Source organism: Arctopsyche grandis, chromosome 10, assembly GCF_051622035.1.
Source record: "Arctopsyche grandis isolate Sample6627 chromosome 10, ASM5162203v2, whole genome shotgun sequence".
NCBI lineage: Eukaryota > Metazoa > Arthropoda > Insecta > Trichoptera > Hydropsychidae > Arctopsyche > Arctopsyche grandis.
This window is the reverse complement of record NC_135364.1, coordinates 6,810,751-6,834,730: the sequence shown is the minus strand read 5'-3', so window position 1 is coordinate 6,834,730 and position 23,980 is coordinate 6,810,751. Positions and strand designations below refer to the sequence as shown.

The 23,980-nt window shown below is 31.7% G+C and overlaps 1 protein-coding gene across 1 annotated transcript in view; it reads left to right on the top strand.

The window, feature by feature from the left end:
- LOC143917635 (metabotropic glutamate receptor 4-like) overlaps positions 1 to 23,980 on the top strand; it is a 195,678-nt gene that overhangs the window by 15,577 nt on the left and 156,121 nt on the right. Inside the window, exons 2-3 of the mRNA XM_077439214.1 lie at positions 10,246 to 10,416; positions 22,709 to 22,853. Coding sequence (XP_077295340.1) covers positions 10,342 to 10,416; positions 22,709 to 22,853 — 220 coding nt within the window. The 5' untranslated portion in view covers positions 10,246 to 10,341. The remainder of the gene's footprint in view (positions 1 to 10,245; positions 10,417 to 22,708; positions 22,854 to 23,980) is intronic.

Sequence of the window (23,980 nt, the reverse complement as noted above, 5' to 3'; positions counted from 1 at the left end):
ATATCCATTATGCAAATATTTCATTACGTTTACTTTTGTGTAATTTCATAAAAATCATTCATTTTAACACGACGAAAAGATCAAAAAGGATATAAATACATAGGTTATAATTTGAAAGAACTTTTTTTTTACATTTCGTTCGTTCGGGCTCAATTTCGACCTTTCCATTTATGTGGCGTAATAATTATTAATTACATTGAATCGAGGAAAAGTCTCGCATTTCAATGAAACAATATCAAGTTAATTATGCGAATTTATGTTCGGTCGCGTTCTTTGCGTCGGTGGTAATTTTATTTTTATTTTATAGATGCGAATCTAAATTACAATTTCTCGCCGGGATCCCTTCCCCGGAGCGTTCGTGTTGTGCCCTCTCTTCTTTTACTTTCCTTTTTTTTCGTTTCCTTTAATTAAACTTTATTCCGAACATCTGGTTTGGATTTTCTCAAAATAACACTCTGCTCTCACTCGATGTAATTTAATCGAAACGTGCGCGGTTCATCTCACCGCACATACGAGTGTGATTGCCAAATTACGAATTTAGATTTTATTGCAAATGGAACAGCTATTATCAATTTTCGATATAAATTTGCTCGAAAAAATAGCAGAGACTTTGCGGTCAAGAAGGAGGGTAATCGGTGAATAAATTAAAAAGAAAATGCAAATTTTCCGCCAGTAAGTGAGCGATTGTGCATATCGTGTCATCGGACTGCATTATGTGCAACATTTCTCTATTTAGCACTGCGACGATAAGCAGTAGGCAATCAACTGGCAATTTTTCATTTTTTTTTTTTGTTTCGAATATGCTAATTTTGATTGCATTGTGCCCGTACTCATTCGTCGTTTGTACATTTTTTTTCATCCGGTGAACATTAGCATTTTAATTTAAGACATTTTTCAAACGTGAAATTGTCGTTCGGTGGTTTGTTGTGGTTTCATGTTGCATGAAAGCTCTGGTATACAAATTGTCCAATTTTTTTCATTCAATCTGAACTTGGATCATGCAAAACGTGCAATTTTATCCGCATGCACTGTTGGATGTGGTTTCACCGATCGAATCGATGCATTTTTACGAGTGCATTTAAATGTAATGCATTACAAATGGTCTATTTAATTAGTGGAAAAGCAATGTGGTTGTTATGTAGTTTGAAGTTCATTGCAGGCGGTTGCTTTTTAACTAGTAGTGCATTTTTAAATTGGAGTTTCTTGGTATTGTGCTGGGTGATTTGTAAGAATATAAGTTGCATGAAATGGCCGTTTCTTCGAAAACAATTTGTACATTTGTAATTGTTATAAATACTGTATTTAAGATAGTGATACCATTTCGTATTGATGGGGTTTGATGTGTTTTTTTTTTACTTTATCTATGTACATACAATAGATGAAGTTTTTAGATCATGCGAAAATTCTAACTCGAGATTTTGACTGATTCAAACTCAGTACCTATTCCCCGAACATGTTTTTTTTAATTGTTTTTTGGGCTTTTTATTGTATTATATGTATAATGTCTTTAGGACTGACATTTAAATTAGAGAAACATTATGAATAACAAAATAAATGTCTAAAATGGAAACCGCTCATTACGCAATTAACTCCAAGAATACAGTATGGTTTGTAAGTATATTTTATGAACAATAGAAAACATTGTAATAAGCTTATTGTAAAAAACTAAATGTATGTAAGTTTATTGTAAATCATATTAACAATCAGATACAACATAACTTTTTATTGAATACTTATCTCGCAGATAAAACCGACTGAGGAGATATACAGTGAAATGTCAGATTTGACATATTTGGCCAAAAATCAATATATATCGTGTATTACATTACATGAAGCTAGATGCCAAATTTGAAATTTATATATACATATGAGAGTTAAAACTATAAATATTTAAATATTAGAGATAACGAGAACCTATAGAGCAAATTTTATAAAATATAGAGTGAATTATACAATTAAAATATGAAATAGCATATCAAGGCGAAAAGGTTGAAGGTAGATTATGGTAGCCCTACGTACCGTCATAAACGTCACCATATCTGAGATTCTGGATATTTGTTACGCATTCATTGTATAGGATATTTTATCTCCAACGTAATGGCAGACGATACATTTACGTATATTGATGACCAAAATGAGCAATATGGCAAAATATGAAAACGATCGGATAAGAGATAAAAATGACCACTGACACGAAAGTCATGTGAAACGTAAAGGAGGTATGTACAATTGAAGTTTGTGACTGAGCTATAAAAAGCTGCTAGCAATTGTGCTGGACGCCAAGCGTTCAGTTGAAAATTTGCGTTTAAAGTTAAAATAATGCCAAATCTTCAAGGTTTATTATTTTAATTAGCTTTGTAAATCATTTCATCATGTATAAAACGTCAAATAATATAAAATAAGTGCAAGAAATGAAAAAAAATACGATGGAAGCCGTCATTCCATCATACTGGAATTATATCCGCGTACAGGAAGGAAACATCTGTGAGGCACGTGTACAAGGGGCTTCCACGAAAATAATTATTTCTGTTGATATTGATCAATGTTTTTATTCCTTATTGACATAATTCTAATCATAGAGGTTTTGTTAAAGAATATATAAAATATGATGATCCTGTATTCAGTATATTTGGAGTCATAAAATAAAATATAAGTCCTGGTCATTCGCTATCCATCACAGTGTGACAAATGTTAAGCGTCATTTCTGAACCGCATATACAAACAGTAATCAATATTTTAATACTGTTAAAATAAGTTTTGTTTGTGGATGGCCTCAACTACTAATTATTGCAACATTATGTAGCCATATAGTTTAGATATTATAGGCAAGGAGCTATGAAATATATTTAAATCAAATTCATGCATGCTAATGAATATTTTTCCGAAGGTTCGATCCCGGAAGGTATCTTATATACTGTATATAATGTGTGTTGAAAATAGTTTTATGTATACATTTTATTGTGTATGCGGGTTTTTTTTATCTGATATTTGCGATAAAATAAAGATTGGAATTTATTATAGATGGAAACAAAACACACGGGAGAAATCCACGGAGGGTAGATTTGTATTGACATTTTGTCTGAAAATAATTCGTCGGATTGAAGCTCTTTATATGTTTTTTTGCGAGTCAATACGAAATACGATCTCGCAACAGGCTGGCATAATAACGAAAAACACGCCGGGAAAATGATCGAAATAAATTGAACCGGAAGCCCGGGGGCGTGGTGGGGAGTGTGAGAGAGGGAAAGGCCGACGCGAAGCAATCGGGTTTGCGGAATTAAGTCTAAATTCCATTCAAAATATTAAATCTCCGCGTCAAAATGTTATTTGACAGATAACATCATCATCATATTGTCATTTCGGAGACGCGGAAGGGAGGGGGGGGGGGATCGAAAACGAGCCGCTGATGTGGCGTTTTAAATGTGGAGAACGGTTGATACTTCGAAGGGGGTGTGTAACATCGTAAATATTCGTGCTCGATAACAAATGAGAAGAGAAAAAAAATTAGTGAAGCGAAAAAATGGGATTTGCGATACAGTTTCATATCGCGTCGTTTCCGCGAACCAATGTTCCCTGAATAATTCACCTGATGAGGACGACCTAACCAAATTCACCCTGGAAAACTTGTGCATTAACTAGACGTAACGGGCCATAAGGGTACCCAAATGCTCACTATGCCATTTTATAGTGATTATATAATATTTTTTTCATATTACAAGTCTAAGCTTCCGCTAACATTTATTAAAAACAATGTTTATAATATACATACGCGATATTGTAATATCGAGCAGGCAATGTTTGTCTATGAAAAACGTAGCATTTTTTTTTGTATATTTCAAGGTTGAGCAAATATATTATTACTTTTTCAATTTACGATGAAACATTGGATTTTTGTTTAATCATATAACTCAAAAGTTTGTCAAACGTATTTGATTTGTAATCTCGTTTCTGCGAAATGATCGTCTGTCGTCAATACGGAGACAGGATTTGGGAGATTTTATGACATGGGAACTGATTAAGTTTAAGCAGAGAGGATCGGTTTGAGATAAAATCGTACAAAAAGACTTCGAAAGATATCACTCGAATCACCAAAGTAATGGAATTGTACTTTGAAAATAGCATTTTACATGCTTTGAATAGAGTGGTCGGTCACAGGTTCAAATCTTACTGGTTTTTGCTGGCCAGACATTGGATTTGTGATTATATGTTTATCGTTTCTTATCAGAGTTAGCCAATTTATCTGATTTTCATTGAAACTGCAAATTAAATCCGTTTCAATTAAAATCATTCAATTTTGATACTCTGATTGGAAACGATCGATGTGGAGTCATATGTCCGAGGTCTGGGCGGGCATTGAACCAGTGCCCACTTTGTTTGAAAGCATTATATGCTAACCACTAGTCTATACTGCTGGTTTTATGTACATGGTTATATAATACATTTAATATTTTATTTCTATAAATACATATATTGGGTTCATTCCAGGTCGATCGTTTCCAATCAGAGTTGGGAAATTTACCTGATTTGATAGAAACGGTTCTATCAAATCGGAATCTCCCAAAATTTGAGTTGGTATCATTTAGAATTTGCTGATATTATAAATATACTACCCACTCTGTAAAATCTACGTATTTCTTGAATTATTATTGTTATCGAATTTGTTCATATGTGTCTCTATGATGCTACATATATGTATGACCTTAATTGTTTATCAATGTTTTATAATTGGCCAGGAAAGGGCATTGAGGTTTTCTTATTAGATCTTCCTTGTATATATACATATATACATATGTACATATGCATACATATCTATAAAAAATAAATATATCAAATATAATGGGTTTTTTTATGTCGATATATTGTATTATACATTATGCGGCTCAAATATACATTTTTATAAACATATGAAATTTCAAACTACATATATACAGTGTGTGGGATCAGTTAATGAAACTGTTGCAAACTTTAAATTAGATTTTTGGATTTGAATATGCACGCTGTTGATTTAGGAAAACTGACAGAAATATCATGAAACTTTCAGGTAGAAATTATAATATAACATGTATTTTCATTATTGTAAAACATGTGAAATTATTACTGGTTTTAAGATTTAGTTCCTGTGTATTCAATGGGTGAACATAATTTTGCATAGTTATCATTGAAATAGTACTTTTTTGTTTTGTTTTTATATATTTGTATGAATTCGTAAACAGGGAGTTGATTTTGTTTACCTCTGAGTGAAAATGAAACGTCTGCACATATACATAAATGAGGATTAAATAGGTTGACGGTAAAAAAAGTTTAATAAACCCAGTTTGCAGGTCATATTTAAATGAACGATATAATTTATTTGCACAACAGGATGAGTTTTCTGAATGCAAATGCCCCTTGGCAAACTGTAAACGTACGAATACATTAATTTTCATGCGCTTTCATTGCAGTCGACGAGAACGGGCAATAAAGGGACAACCCGGTCCTAATAAAACAACGGTGATCTCAAAGCCACCAGCTAACCGAACATTTCCGCAAAATATGTAGACATTTACGCAAAATATGTCCACGAAGGATCCTAGTAATGTATATTTGCAGGAATGAAAAGCATCTGGCGTCGTCGACATCTAATCTAATCCCATCAACTGGGTAGGTGCGTGCACTCGGCCAGAAGTTGTTAAATGTTGAGGTGAATTTATGTGGGTTTGGGGATGTCTCCCTTTTTTGAAAGGATCCTCCCCTGATTATGGCGCTCGAGCGATCGAGAACACAGGATCTTAATATTAGATTTGTCACGCGCTGGCTGACGCGATCCCCGTCATCCACGTATTGATGATTTCTTAATGTGATCACAGTACATTATTGACGTAATGGAGTCGTTTCAATGTCTTGGCCACGTTGAGAGTTTTCTGTGAGAGAGGAAGAATGAAAGATGAAAAAAATAATAATAAAATGACTCATCCCCGCTAAAGGAGGTTCGTACACTCGAGAATAATGAAATAAGTATGTACATATATACATAAGTACAGGATGGGGCAGGACGCCCTAAATATTTTTGAAATTATATTTATTACTGTTATTATATTTATTTATTTTGAACACATTCTTAGAGTTATCGTAATACGGTACCGATTACCTTTATTCATAAGTAGTGTTGTACCCGATGAAATATCATCGCATGGGTGTTGGCATAAGTTGTTAAATAAAATAAAAATTAAAAGAAATGTGTCGGTCCCGTGTTCAATCTCCACGCGCACCAATTTTTTGCAAATACCTTTTAAATATATTTTATTTAATATTTATATTTAATTGTTTAATATGAAAAAAATGGTAAAAACTACCTACCTACCTATGTATGTACATATAAACAATATAAAACACCAATAGAAAAATTAATTAATTAAATAAATTTTCAATAGGTGGTGCTAAATAATAATAATAATAATAATAATAGCTTTTATTCCAGACGATGAGGAGAATAGTGCAATCCCCAACGCCCATATAAATAATATATAGATAATAAAAAAAAAGTATTGAAAAATAGTAAACAAAAAATAAATAAATAAATACATAAGTAAATATATAAATATTACTGATAATAAATAATAATAATAATAAATAATAATAATAATAAATAATAATAATAATAATTATAATAAATAAATAATAATAAATAAGTCTAATAATAATAAATAATAATAATTTTATGTCTAAACTTTTTAAATGCTTAGAGGAAACATTGGTAGTGAATAGTATATATATATAGAAGTTTTTGCTTTCGATATTATATGCGTATTATATTCGTACAATTCGTTGACAGTGTTTTAGCTGTGACGTACATAAATATGTATGTATGTATGTCAAATCGAAACGACTATTATATGTAGTATAGCGAGCGTTATCGCAGATACACAGACACACGGAATAGCGATATTATATGTATATATGATGATACATACATAAAAGAGTCGCGAGATGTTGGTATAAATTATATTATAAGTGTAATATATACTATACATATGTTTGTATGTTCTACGGGAGCTCTTGAAATTCTTATAAAAATATGGTAATAAATGGAAATTCATTTTATAGCATGTTTTTAAAAATTTTTTTTGGTAATATTAATTTCGAACATTTTTTTTATATATTATATATATCTACATATAATATGTAAAGAAGAAGAAATAAAGAGACGTGTGAAATTAGGATTGAACGCATTTGGACGAATGAATGTTGTTTTTAAATCAATAATGCCACTTTTCCCGTATAAATGATCTTCGATCAATTTGCTTTGCCGGTGATGACGCATGGATGTGAAACTTGTACATTGAACGCCAAGTTGCTACACAAAGTCTAATGCACTCAAAGAAGTATAGAACGTTGTATGCTTGGCATGACTAGGAAAGACAGGAAACGGAATACATGGATAAGAAGTATGGCAAGGTTAGTGGCTATAGTGGATGAGTGAAGATATTGAAATGGCATTGGGTGGACCACGTGACTATAATAATGGACGAAAGATGGACAAAATATGTGCTAGAATGGTACCCGAGTTAATGCAAAAGGGTAAAAGGCAGACTGCAGGGAAGATGGGTAAACAAAAGTAGGAAAATGTGTGGGGTGAGACGGATAAGAGTTGCGCAAAACAGAGACGAGTGGAAGCGTGTTGGAGATGCTTTCATTCAGCAGTCAATGGTGAATGGTTGTGATGATGATGACAAATGTATAATAACAGACCAACTGTTTGACATCGGTATAAGTTGAGACAAAAATTTAGAATGAAAAAAGTATCTTTTACCACTGTTTTATTGATTTGCAAAGGGGTAGTACGTAGAAAGGCAAGTATAGATAGCTATGTAGCTGTCATCGCATCGATTTAACACAATATTCGGATGATAGCTTTAGTAAGTCAGTTTATGATGAAACTTCTTTAGCTTCATGTTGGAGACATAAGTTTACTTCAATATTAGCTAACTGAGATGTCAAAGCGACCTGTAGAGTAGTAGTGGTTTCAAATCACATCAAAATTTTTTGATGGACAGGAATGTCACTGAACTAACAGAATGAAGCTAATAAAAAGCTTACAATAAAAGTATTATCTTTTCATAAAAAAATTATGAATTCTAAACTCTTTAGGGTATAATGAGATAGTATACCGTAAGTTTTGTCTTAACTCAATTTATCAACAATATACTGGTGGTGTATATGTATATGTACATATGTAGGTGATTTTTTCTAAATAAATGACAAATTTTACGAAACTGAAATTTAATTCTCATTATTCGTATTATTTCAATTTTAATGAACCATTTTCCATAGAAAGTGTACTGAAAAGTTTTCATTTAGTATGTATATATGTTTGTACATAAGAGTTCTCTGTTGAGATAACTCTTCTTAATTATACGAGGTTAATGACCACTTTTAATATTAACAGTAGTATATTGTAGAATCAACATTATAATAGGATAAAAAGTATGATGATTACTGCCAAAACAGATCGATTTCCATTTAGCTATTGAATTTTGTTGTGTTTCTTTGTCACATCTGGTACAATCTGTCGTCGGAAGTTGATCCTCATATTTATTACTTTGAAATACACAATACAAGGACTCGAAACGTCGATAAATATGTGTTTATTTATTTGTATGCCGCATTCAACGGTAATAAAACTGAAAATGTCGAGATACCGAAGTATATAAACCATTTTTATTGTTAAACAAATAAAATCACATGGAAGCAACATTTCGTGGACGATGGTTTTGTATGATTTATGTATTGATTATGTACATAATTGTTATATATTTCATCTTCATTGAACATTCTGACTCATCTCTAAAATGGTATTGACGCATTTTAAGTATACATGATATGTATTATATGTAATAAGAAATACTATGATTGTAGTGGGAGGAGTTTTCGTATCGTTTCCGTTTAATGGTGTGTAATTAGATTGTTTTATATTCACACTGTGTGCGTTATTTTATAAAAGAGAAAAGCAAACTAAAAGCTTTCAGCACGCCAACGCAAAATTTAATGTAATTAGTTATATTGGGGTCTAAATTAAATTTCGGTGACAAAAAAAAATCGAGAATACACACCGAAGGAAAAAATTCTAAGAAAAATTTAAAACTCCCATAGGATGTGAAACTGTATATGTATGTATGTGTGTAAATAGGTACAAATTTACTACCAGTGTGAAGTTGTTTATTTTTTAAAAAATAATTTTCGCATGAGACAAATTTTATATGAAATATTTCTACGTATAATAAAGATATAAAATTTTTCATTAGATAAATTCGCTTTATGTCGAGAGAATTTATTGAATTTCGGAATCATTCGATGAGATAGATGGTGATGCTGATTTCTGGAATTGCAAAGCTGGCCTTCATAGTCTATGTATTTATATATGTATGTATATGTATGCAAACCACGAACGGTGAATTCAATTTAGCTTTATGCTTGAATTGATTGAATCGTTTCTAAACCGATTGAAACTATGTATATGGTAATACATATTTGATGTTGAATGTTAATTTAATACAAAAATTTGACTTAACTCTAATGTGGGTATAGAACGGAAATAAATCCATACTCATTTCCGAACGGCTACCGCTGAAAGTATTAAATTATCAAAGAGGAAGCTTTCGTTTGATTTATGTTCAATTGAAAGCCTATAATTTACAGTCGCTTATAATTTTGATTAAAAGGGAAACGTTTAAGGGCTCCAATTTCATTTCACTTTCTACAAGTACTGAGTGCTCGTAGTGGCTTTGAGTTTTTTATCCTCATAATTAAATAAATTTAAGATTCATCTTTCTGCAGTTTCGCTTTATTTTAGCGAACTGTTCGGGCAAGTCGTAAAAATATTTACAACTGTTTTATTCTTTGTGTTTGTTTTTTTTTCTTCGCGTAGTTCGTTCGAAAAGGGAACAATTCCGTTTTGATGCGGCAATCTATGTTTGTTCTTTCGACAATCGCGGAAAAGTTTTTTTTATTTTATTACAAAAGAAAAGGCATAAAAGCCTATGCGCTTCGTTTTCGTCGTAAAGTAAGTTCAGTTTTTTTTCTGTATTTTTTTTTTTTTTTGCGTGGAAATATTGTAAGCTTATCGAGGTTCAAATTTATATTCGGAAGTCTTTAAAGAGAAATTTTCGGATTGAATTTTATTAAAAAGTTTCTTCGCAACGCACTTCCCATATTTTAATATTTACATTATAGAAAATTTATTTAATCTTTCTTTTTTTCGTTTCTCAGGTCTCATTCTTCTCGACGAGTCCAGAACTGTCTAACAAACAACGCTTTGAATATTTCACAAGGACAATTCCTTCAGACCATTATCAAGTGAAAGCCATGGTAGACATCGTCAGAGAGCTTGGCTGGAGTTACGTTAGCATAATATATGAAGAGTCCAATTACGGAATCAAGGTAAATATTATTTCTATATATGCTAATTTTAATTTCAATTACCCGTTCTTAGTATCCCAAAGATGATGTACAACGATTCATACAAACATTATATGTAGCTACATAGCCGGCAGTATAGCTCGTTAGTTGAGTTAATGTTAACCGCCAAGAGGTTTCCAGGTTTGAACCCTGGGTTGACCTCTATTGAAAATAATTTATTTCAAGTATCATCTATAGTGCTATTGGTCAGACATGGATATTTGTAACTCCAATTCGATCATTTCCTATCAGAGTTTTCCAATTTGTATGATTTAATTATTGAACGGTTCCTCATCGTCATTTCTACCTAATATTTGTCACCTTTATCTGATGATACAAGTTTATAACAGCAGAATAAACTAGTGGTTATCATATAATGTTTTGAACAAAGTGATCATGGGTTCAAATTCCACTGTTTTCTGCTGGCCAGACCTTGAATTTTCGGCTCCAGGTAGATATCTGATTTTAATTGAAACTGTTCCAAAAAAATTGTAGCCTCACCCATCTTCTCACAAATTTTGAGTTTTCAGCAAATTCAAAATTCGCAGAATTGTGTAAAATGCTCCAAATTTACAAATTGTATCTGTGGGAGGTTATATTGATATGTATTTACTTTGAATAATACTAATAATACTTGTATCAAATGTACAATGTTTCTGACCAATAAGGTGCATCGGGGTTACCTGTTAGGGCTTTCTGGTATAAATTAAAAAAATAAAAATAAAAATAATCTATAAATTTATATACATATATGTATATACAAAAATTTAATACCATAGACTATTCTAAGGAGCAACTCGTAATTGATTCACAGGAAAAATATGAGTTAAGCATGTATATATAAAATATAAAAATATTAGAGTAGCCCCGATTGGTGAAAAGTAGAATATTAAACTGCTAATGTATTCAAATAAATATACATATGTATGTGTAACAATTTTTAATAAAACGTATTCGTAAATTCAATGACTTAATAATATTAGTCTTTTCGATAACTAGCCGGGATTTCACAATTTATTTAAACTTAAAATGTAATTTTTGTAAATATTAAAAATGACCGGATCTCAAAGTGTTTATACTTTTAATAGTCCAATAGACATCTATTCAAATAGTCAAAAATCATTTTTAACAAAAATTTACGAATTCAATACTTTGTAAAACTAGCAATCGAACGTCAATAAGCAGAACAATAGTGTGGGTAAATAACTTTCGTATACTCGTCAGCAAACCATCGTTTCGAATATTGGAATTGTTCAACCATACTCATTAAATCCTCCTGTTAAAAGTTAGCAATCTTGTTGATATATATGAATATTGAATTTGATATTTGACGTATTTCAAATATAAGGGTCTAAATATGACGTTTAAGGACGACATAAATTCGCCAAATCTTTCATCGAGTTTTGATCAAAACTGTAAATTTAATTTCAACAAAACATTGCAAAGCCTTTGAAAAATGTACCTGAAACCAAAACCTATTTTCGAATTCAGACGTTAATAAAGCATTTCGACACACATATATGTAGATACATATGTGGAAAACGTTTATGTTTGAAAATACACACCAAACGTTTGTGTTTGGTGTGTATTTTCAAATTTTATTCATAATCTTGATAAATATTAGGGTTGGATTATATATTTTATGTATGCATATTTCTGCATATATGTATATGTGGACAAAGTCTTATTGTATCGAAAATTACTCAGTGGCGAAAAAGGCCACGGCCTGTGTCAACGGAGCCTCCTAGGGCGAGCGTAATTTCCGCCCGGCGTAATTGTATTGGTTTTCCACGAACGATTTTCCCGTAATGGATTTTCCAACATTCGTTTTTGTTTAGCTCTATGCGCTCGGAAAGTATGCATAAATCATCCGCGCTAAAGAAAAGTCAGGAAAAGCGAGTGGCGTCCGTCACGCGTCATATCAACGCTCGTCACGCGCCTCCATTTTGCGACACCTGCACGCTAATCAACTAAATAACATTTAATAATATATTTTAATTATGTGTACGTGTTTAGAATTTTATTTATTTAAATACATATTAGCGTCAGTAACATTACAGAATACTCTAACGCGTCACTGTGACCAAACATACATATGAATGTATAAGCATAATACAAATACTATATGTAAAAAAATTAACGAAACATCTATGTATGTACGTTTCATAGATAATTTTGATTTGATTTTTAAATGCTTTTTATTATTTCTAAATTATGTTCACAATACATCTTATATCTATTTTAATAGCTAATGATCTACTGATAATTTTCTATTTTACAATTTACCTCTTCTACCAACGCTTCTTTTCCCTTGTACTTTCCCCTGCAATATGAGCTGTATGATTTCATATTTCGGATTTATCATCACATGACCCAGGTATTCGAGTTTTCTGCGCTTCACGACGCTTAATAACTCTCGTTTTCTTTTCATTCGTTTCAATACTTCTTCATTTCGGACTCTGTCCACCCAGGGGATGCTCAACATTCTCCTGAAACACCACATTTCAAATGCTGCCAGCTTTTTCTCTGTAGCTTGAGTCATGGTCCAGGATTCGACCCCATAAAAAAGTACTGATATAACGTAGCAGTGTAGAATTCTCATCCTTAGGTCAAGATTGAAATCTCTATTGCAGAGGAGATCACGCATCTTGAAGAAAGCGTTTCGCGCCATCTCTATTCTGATTTTAATCTCTTGTGAATGATCCCATTGGTCGTTCAACCAGCATCCTAAATATTTATATTGATGCACTAGTTCAATGTTTTTGTCATTTATTTTTAGTGGCGTGGGAGGAATTTCCAGTTTTTTATTTTTGGTAATAATCATAAATTTTGTCTTCGCTGCGTTCATTCTTAGCCCACTGTTATTACTAGCCGCGTTAACTTTATCGATTAATTTTTGCAAGCTTTCCAAAATATATCTAATACATAATATTAATTAAAGTCTCTGAAGTCGATGACCTAAAGCAGATTGTGTTTAGGTAATCTGTGTTTATACCTGAAGGGTATAGACATTTTGTTGTAATCACCGATACTCTTCACAAGTGTGTTAGTATGGTTATTAGTGATTCTGTCATAGAATCTACTAGTTAGTTTGTTAATAATGTCTGTCACAACCGGAATATTATATATGGCATGCAGTTTTTTCAAGTTAGTATATGTATAATTGGGTGTATTATAAATTATTTTTAGGGATTTATTTTGTATTACTTGAAGCTTGGAAAGGTTAGTATTCGAGGCGTTATTCCATACAGGTGAAGCATAGGTTAATCTGACACATCTGTTGACAAGTTCTTAATGGAATATTATATATTCATATTGTCGTCAATAACCGAGGATTTCGCTATCAAAGTTTAATGAGGTCAAACAAAATTTAACTTTTCCATTTAAAAATCATTGCTTTTCTTTAAAAAATTATGTAGATATTCGAGGCGTTATTCCATACAGGTGAAGCATACATAGGTTAATAATGGTAATATGAGCGCACGATATAATTTTTCATTAATAATACATTTTTGAAATCATTATCTTTCTCGGTGACGTCCATTGTGTAGGTACATTGCTGGATTTATCCATAGTATTCCGATCGTTTTTTCCCTTTTCGCCACCCTCTCGCTATATCAGATTTTAATTGTTTAAGCGACTATAACTTTTTCTTTTTTCACTCTATATTGTATAAAATTTGCTTTATAGTTTTTCATTATTAAACGTGTTTATTACAATTAATTTTCACCATCGTACTGGTGGAAGCGATTTATATTTCTATCGTTGACTAAATCGCGCGAAATGACAAAGTTTCAAAACGATCGGAAGAATGTAGGAATAGTGTCTGACCAATTAGCGAAGTGGAATAAAAAAAAGCAGCGGTTTCCATACAGTTTCCACATCTTTCTAAATCCTTCTGGTAGAAATTAGTAATATATAATTAGGAGTGTGACTTTACAAAAAGTATCCACCAAGATCTACTCACTAAAGGTTTTCGGTTTCTTTTTCAATATTTGGTGTAAATCAGTAATATTTGATTCGCACAATTTTGATGCCCATTGCAATGAAAGCTTGCTGAGATTTATGTAACTTATCTCTGTGAAAGATTTCTGCTGATATTACAGATATGTTAAGGGCGAGCTATCATTTGCACTGAGCGCTTTTACTATACATACATAGTTTCAACAGTTCGAATATTATCGTCTCAGATGGAGTTGACGGTTTTCACTGTGATTGTCGTCTTTGATGTTCTCTCGGCCCTCATTAAAATGATTAATACATTTATGAAGAGTGGTTTACTATGGTGTATTGTATCTATGAACACGTCTCGTAGTCTTAACAATATCAGGTTTATTTCTACTTAATTTAACTTTGTATCTCTAATGTTTAGCAAGCATTTCAATCCATGTTCGTAGATGCAAATACTCATCGAATTGATAAAACAAGTCTCAACATGTTTACATCAATTCATTATAAATATAGAATGTTCTGGGAACCTTTTTAAGCCATACTACGTATACGTACAACAAGGACGTATAAGCTGTGTATTTTTATTTTTATTTTTAAAATAGTATATTTATTTACGTACACAATTTGATATTTATTTTGGTTTTCGATTTATTTTTCAAATATGTATGTTCATGCATCTTGAGCTTTTAAATAGGTTTTTGAGCTCTTTTTCCTATTATGCTGTACATTAACATTAGAATAATATAATACTATGATTACTAACCAAATTAAATTAATGTTGTAAAATAGAAAATGATCTGTAGATCAATAGCTATTAAAATAGATATAAGATGTATTGTGAACATAATTTGGTAAAAATTAAACTTAATGCATCTTGAGCAAAATATAATTTAATTTTGGGTGTTCTCGTGCCTTTCTTGATGTCTGACACGCATTTATTAATAATAATTTTAAATATACAAAATCAAAAATATAAATAAGCAAAATAAAAATCGTTCGACCTAAAAAGGTTCTTAAATATATTAAAAATATTTTTTCATCATCATTATAACCTTTTACCGTCGACTAATTAAACTCTTAAATGTCACATAATTCCCATCATTATGCGATTTCCCAGACAATTACAAATATTGATAAACAATTTGGTAATCTTGTTGCGTAGGGGTGGGTTCAGGATACAAATTAAAGGCCAAAATCGCTTCACAGCGTTTATTCAGTGATTCCGAAGGTCCACACGAGATCACCGCTCACTCCAGAACAATCTGATCTACCGAGTGTATACCTCCTTTTACAAGTACAAATTGCCGATCACAGTTTCCCCGATCTATTAATGTGTCTATTATCTAAGCACGTAGTCTACCCTAGTGAGTTGGAAGCCCTCGCCCGGTTCTATGAGAACTCCAGCGTATCATTTGTTCGGACACTTACTGAGTTCATGTTCGGACATTTATTGTTCACCCACGAATGCACTTAGACAGTGGATACTTTCTCTCATATTCCCACGTTACAATATCATTAAATATATGGAACAATTCTATTTGCGACTAAAATTTGTTATAAATAGAGTACATATTGTGAGTTCACATTAAATTTCTTTTTTTTTTAAATTGTTGGTCATCAACGGGCAGCGTGCTAGTTGGATAGTATTTAATATATGTACGTAATAAGCGAATAAATATTCTTGTATTGTTTTTGCGGACAGTTTTGTAAGTACATAAATCAGTTAGCTCGGAGTCACTTACCGCTCGGCTTTTGCATTTATAACCTTCTTTTGCATACATAAACATGTATGAGACGGCCCTTTTCCACAACAAAACGCTTAGGTTTGACATTTGAATAAAAGGGAACTAGCCAGTCCCAGACCCTACTCAGTCTCACTGAGAAACTACCACACTAACCCGTTTTGAAGAAGCTCTTGTTTATTTTATACTTTGAGTCCGGCCGTGATTGTTCACCCTTTGAAACTGAAAATTTTATCACACTTTTTTTTCAGAATTATATGACATGATTTCTGTTTTATATTCGAAAGTTTCTTAGTGTTATTTCAGCTGTCATATGTTCATACATGTGTGGCCTGTATTGTTTTCAACAAATTCAAAAATCAACATCCGAATTTGAAACGTGTCAAAAACAAACGTTCCGATGCTTTAATTTGTTCAGCTGTTACTTTATATTCGCGAAACGGGCGTGCTATTAAAATTTAATATCAAACATGCGAAACAACATACATATGTACATACATATATGTATATAGGCATCCTGGATCGCATTCATTATATACTGATCCTAAAGTTGTTTTTCTTGATTATCATATAAATATATTTAACTTATTTTAGAGAACATATAAATATTATATGTAATTTCTTATGGTATATATGCATATGTATTAAAATATTTGTTATTCTGATTAATATGAATGAATGTAAATATGTGAGAATCTTATGATCCAGAGATTAAAATTGAATGATTTTGTTTATCATTCGATTTCGTATACAATACGATATTGTATAAGTTTATTTTTAAGTAGAGAAATTTTGTGCTTGTGAAATGTAGTTGGATAGCCTTCCAGATTATTTTTTTTAAATAAAACCGTTGAAAGTATTTCAGGATATTATTATGGAAATATGGTCAAAAGAATTTGGTTTAAGATATTTTTAATATTTTTAGTGTACAATTCTTGAATGGCTTTGAAAACATAATTGAATAGTGTTGTAATGATTTCTGTGGAAAAGTTTCATACAATATATGTATTTGAGGGAAATGTGTATAAGTAAATAAGAGTCGTAGCGAAATTTCTTTGAAAATAGAGTGTGAATAAGTAATGAATTTTCCTCCATAGGAGTAATTTGAACAAAGCAACAATCGGATATAATAATATATAATTTTCATATCAAGATCTCACTTCTACACTGGTCAAAGCTCAATAAATATGTAACTTTTATTATTGTCGCACATTTATATTATTTAATTTGATATATGTATGTACTAGCTTGTGACTTTTGTGAAGCACTACAAAGGGGAAAGAAAATCTACGAACTAATTTCAACTAACAATGGACATTTATGCATGGGAATTGGCAAAATTATTCCATTGAAAGTCCTTTAGATCGACCTAGCCCCCCTCCCCTCCCCCAGTTGTGTTGTCGACACTTCATTTTCTATAGAAACAGAAAGGAATTATTGTCCACACATATACACACATGTTGTTCAACAAAAGGCCGTCTAGTTTGTGATATATCGACGTAAATTTCTTACCATCTGCTAGTGCGGAATGAAACATTCAAGATTTACGAGGCTGGAAATCCGATGTGACACATTCCTATCAGTGTCTGAAATCTACTAAGTTTTTCAATTGTGCCTTAGCAGAGTAAGCCTGTAATATTCTCGAAATACTTCCGTAGATTTTATTGGTTTTTTTTTCGATTGTTTTCGTGGATGTTTATTTATTTGGTCGTTAACTCGTTCGAGTGTATTAAATTGAATTTAGGGGGGAATTTATGAAAACAATTTGGAATTTTTCACCGTTCGCATAATATTTTATTCACGGCTAATATAGTGATATTAACGCGTCACCGAAATAGACTATCAAATTATCTTAATCTGTGAAATTTTCGGCTTCGATAGGCCTTTAACGTAACGGTGATCGAACCAGTAGTATGTATGTACCTATAGCTATCGTGAAAGTTCATCGATTGTGCTACTCGAAAGTATGAAAGTTAATCTTAGTTGGGTTTGTAATGTTAATGAACTTTGAGAGTTAATTTTTGGCTGTAAAAATTGTCTATTTATAGTGATGGAACGCTAATGTATTTATATTTTATGTAAATAATTAATAATGATCAAATTTATCCGAAAAATTAGCAGCTAAAATTACATTTAGAAGGTATCAGATAGAATAAAATTGTTATTTATAAATTAATTGTGTATCCATTTACCTATGTATATGTACATATATACAGATAGGTGATAGTTTTTATTTCCAATTACATCAAATTTGACTAGTAATTTGAAATTTGAATTATTAAACATGTCAAAAAAATAAATTTTGTATTTTTAAAACTATAAAAAAGTCCCTCCCCTAATGAAAAGGTCCAAAATTATTGTTTTCCCAAGACTTGGAGGAATCTCACTAGTGGAATTGATCAGAGTGTTTCGTCGTCTTTCGAGTCCGACTCTGTCTAAAAATCATAGTATTTTTAACACTTTTTTTGCACTTGCAAACAATTAGGAAATATATAAATTAGGCCATCTGTCAAAAAGTTGTTCATTACTGTTCTATATCATACAAAACACCTGAAAAATAATGCCACCTGCCTATTAATCGCCTTAAACATCATTTTCATCGTCTGCTATTTACAAAAGTTTATATTATTTTAATGAAACACTTTTGGTTTTGAAACATGCTGTATTTTTATATACATATATAAAACGATACAATTATTAATTCTATATTTAAATAACCCAAAACTCACTAATAAGACATAAAGTCCATCGTGTCCCTCAACCATATTAATAATGAAGTCATTGTCAAAATACACATTTTGACAATTCAAAAAATGAAGTACCATTATGATATGTTTTACATTTTAAAATCGACATTATTTACTTTTTTCGTTGCTATGATTGATGTGAAACAATGCAAAATAACATTCATACATATGTATGAGGAAGACTATTGAGTCATATCATAAAAAAACAGACATTTTCGTGATACGAAACAGTCCAATCACGACAGTAATAATAATAAAAAAATATTGGTATCTCATTATTGTTTATTTGAAATTTTTACCGAACAAAAAATGTATGTAACGTTCTCCTGGCGTCGCGAAAGCTTTGTTTAAGCGTAGATATTACAGTGGTTATCTAAACATACTTTTTTTTTATTATTTGCTATGCGTACGCTACTGAATTGTGTATTCGTTCGAATGGACGTGAGAGTTTTTTCAATATGAATATGCTAAACGGAAACACCCTAAATTGAATATAGACGACGGGACGCGCTCGCGTACCACGTTTTGAGAAACTTCGTCGACATTTTTCACGCAAATCGCACCTACAGGAAAATGGGCCACGCTTCACTACCGCCGCCTCTTCAAGATTTGTTTCATTTTGATGAAAATCTGAACTGAATTTTAACTTATTTCCACTTATTCATGCCATTTGTCGCAAGCGTGGTGGTTGTCGAATGGCAATTTGAATAGTCGTACGGATTGACGCAAGATTTTTCATGGGGAATTTATTTATTTATTTAAATTTAAGACGATTGAAGCATTACAAGAATTCCTAATGCGCCACAATGGTCAAAATTATAACAATAAAGAAACAAAATAATAACTAAAGAAATTAGACATGACAAAAATAAAACATATATATACACAAACAACACATTTAACACAATCATAAATATAATAAGCTATATAATAGCGAATAATAATTGTTTGGTAGTGTGTGAGGATTATGTTCGGGATCCAGAATATTCAAATTAAAATCGTCTCTCTTCTCTTTGTCTCACATTTATTTTACATTAAATTATACTTTCCTGGCTTGCTCCATAAGTTGCGTGCCGACGGCAGCCGTGTGTATGAGTGGACTCGAGTGACTTATTTCACGTGTCTGTCTGACTGTGCGTGAGCATTGCAACTTATAGAGCATTATAGTGAATGGAAGGGGAAATAGCTCGTTAGCATTATATACACAAGTATGTCCAATAATAATAATTACAAATTATAAAAAAAAACAACAAAGAAGGGAATGTCTTATAAAAGAAAAAAGAGAAAGAAAAATAAATATAAACATATGTATATGTAGGTATATACACAGACAAAAATACATTTATACATAATCATAAAAAACAATAGCAATAATTAATAAGAGCAGATAATGTAAAAATATCAAATATAAAATATAACATAAGGAATGTCTTGCACCTACAGCCAGTTCCAAAAAATAAGAACCAATTGCAAATACAAAACATCTCTGTGAGGCCCAAATGGAAGAGAGTAAATCAAAATTCCACTCATATACTTATGTGCAGATTGAACACGTATCGACAGTTTCAAATCGTGCGACAGATAAAAAAATATATAAATATATTGAAATATGAAAAATGTGTGATGGTGGAGAATTTTGACATCTTTTCACATTTCTGAGTATAATAACTGTCCATTTTCACACTATATTTTGTGTTGTATATTTTTGTGATGCAAAAAAAGATTAACACGCAGATAAACGTTTATAAAACACGTCGTACACACGCAGTACGCTTGACACAATAACATACGTTTTCCGTTTCCTATTTCATTGTTTCGTTAACAGCTTGTGAAGGTTCTATTGATTTCGGTCAAAAGCCGATAAATAAAATATAACTGCTTTACGATTTGGTCGAATGTTTTTAGGTATTTGGATCTGTTTTTTATCGCTAATCGTTTGTAGATTTATACTCTGTGACACAAGTTAATATTTTTCATACATATTACACAGACGTATTACATATGTATATATGTATGCATTAGGCCGGAAAACGCGATTTTTGGATTTGTATTTGGAACGTTAAGTAAAATGCCCTGTGTCACCAACTAATGGATTTATCTCGGATTTATCTCGAGTTCTTTTCATATATCTCGTTTTAGAGAATACTTTTGATATTTTTACTATTAAAAAAATAAATAAAAACTTATTAGTTACTGATTGAAGTTTATTTGGGTCGTTTATGATAAGTATTGACTGATTAACGATAATTCAAAGTCGCCGTTTTGCTAAAAAGTCCCCATACAAAGCGCGCAACACTTGCAGTGGGTAGTTGTATGGTGAAAGCGCTATTTTTAGATAATCATCATTTTTTTTAAATTTGTGTGATTTTTTAAAAATCAATGTTATCAATTATTTATTTTATTATATACCTTTAATCTAAATACAAAAAAAAATTAAAAACAATAAGAATTTAATGTAATGTAAGTAAGTGTGCACATTGTGCGTCAAAATAAGTCATTTTGGCCCCTCATATTTTACAAGATTCGTTTATTTTTTATTTTAAAATGAAAGGTATATATATGAGACAATTCTTAACGACTTTTATTTCCCTAATAATCACGGGAATATTAAAAAAATTACGATTTTCTGAAAATAACGCTTCCCCATACAAACTCGCGCAGCACTTTGTATGGGGACTTTCTAACGAAACGGTGACTTTCAATCCTCCTTAATTATTCAAAACTTATGATAATCATCCCATATAAACTTCAATACCTTAGCATTTAATCTTTATTTACTTTAAAAATAGTAAAAAAAAATCAAAACCATTTTCGAAAAAGAGATGTATGAAAAAAACCTACTTTTTCGAAATTTTTGTCAAGATAAATCAATTGATTGGAGGCACAGAACATCGTTTAAATTCAATTATTTTTTATTTATTTGATACGTCAAAGTTTTCCACTAGGTCCAACGACTAAAATCCAAAATCCTCCTTTTCGCTCCGGCTGAATGTACATGTATAATGTGGATAGGTATTCCTAGACAATTTTAAATAGTCCTCAAGGCTCTTTTGATGACGTTCAAATCCGTAGAAAATTTCTCATTGACAATATACGAAGATTAAAATTTTATAAATTTAAGTAAACTATCTGGATTGATTAACAATTTTCGTCCACGTAATGAAAGTGCTTTAATGGTCCCATTAGTACAATTTTTCAGCAGGGGGTGAATATGGGGAAGTGAAATTCTCTAAGGGGTTTTTCCAAGGTTGACTGTGTAATCATTTTTCTTTTCTTTCATTGCCGGTATTGGTGTATTCTCTGAGGAACTATATAGGTACACATCTCAAGGGAGTTTTTCAGATCATAAAGCTTTAAGGATCGAACGTATACATATTTATACTGGATTGAACTCATAATTTTTAAAACGACCTCAAGTCGTTGTCACATTGGCAGTGAATCCAATCGATATTCAGGAATTTCTAGCGTAATTTGCGATCAAAATAGCTGAAAGACAGTTTTGGATAAACGAGTGGATAAAATAAAACACTCCCCGTTTGAATTTTATCACCGCCAATTTACTTCTTACGACTCGAATTTTCAGCGGAATAACTCATCGCGTCGCGCAATTTAAATCGCACACCCTCCGGAGATTCGGGGGAAAAAAATTTATGAAAATTATATTCGTAGCTTTTAGCGTCTCGTGGGAAATTAAAAAAAGTCACCTGTTCCTCTCGCAGATAATTGCGGTATAAATGTTTCCCCCTTTAAGCGTATTTGTCGAGGTGAAGCCGCATTTGAATTGAAATTTTCACCCGATTTATTCACATGTGATGTATTTTTATATTCACACAGGCTTTCGAGGAACTGGAGGGGCTGCTGTCCAAGCACAATATTTGCATCGCCATTAAAGAGAAGCTGGTTAAGGATTCGGGTGTTGCTAAAGAGAACGCCTACGACAGCATCGTGCTAAAGCTGATGACCAAACCCAGGGCTAGAGGTCAGTATTTTTTTTAGTATTATTTGAATTTTAAATTAAATTGGTATGCCCGTGTATAAACAGGACTAATTAGCTAAGTGGGCCGACTGTAGAGTTATCTGTTATGAATCGTGATTCGTTAGTGAAAATTCACGATTGTCTGTGTTGTTATTTTCATTTTAATTTCTTGAAAATGATATTTCCTCGTGATTTGTATCATACATAAATCTGCGGTGTAGCTTTGATGTCCGTATGCCAATCGCACAGTTCGCATGTCTCAAGCGCGGTTCGCAATCTTCCCCTCGGTTCGGATCAAAGGATGTCCTCCTCCGTATGTATTATACATATTTAAATAAAATTCACTCATGAAAACACACGCACGTGTCCTTAACTGTCCAAATTTTCCAAAAAAAGTCCAAAATCTATTACTTTCGGTCTTTCGAACAAGCGACGAGCGGCCGCGGGCGATTGCCCGAAAAGACCCTCACTGCACTCGTAAATATAATACAATATAATATTATTTAAAAAACAATATATATTATTTTTAACTACATAATTGTGTTCTTAATAAAATAATCCGTTTGTTTCAAGTTTCGCTTTGTTAAAACACTATCCATATCAAACGTTTTGGTGACGTTTACTTCCCCTAAGTAATTTCCAATTGCCTACGATAGTTTTCCGGTGAAAATTCAATAAATGCCATTGACACTCTCTCAATTACTTTTATCTACTATATAACAGTATTGCGTATTATATTGGATATCCGGTCAACCTTGTAGGCATTCGAATGAATGCTACCGTATGTTTCACGGTTAAAATATAATATAGTACAAAACGTTGGGGAAAACTATTGTAATTACGGTTTTACGCATATTCATACGTTGTGTAGTGTCTGATCTTATGATAAAACACGCAGAATTTTCGCAATATTTATGAGAACAGTTTTATCTCTTTCGATACGCAAGTATACAATTAAAGATTGTATCTGTGTATGAATTAAAACACATCAATTTACGGTACTAGAAAGGGGTAAAAAGTATGACGAATAAATTCGGATGTTTTGTATCTCCGCCAATTTTTCATAATACCGCATAAGATATATATATATTTTTTAAAACTGAACACGCTGTCTTAAAATTCTACCAAAA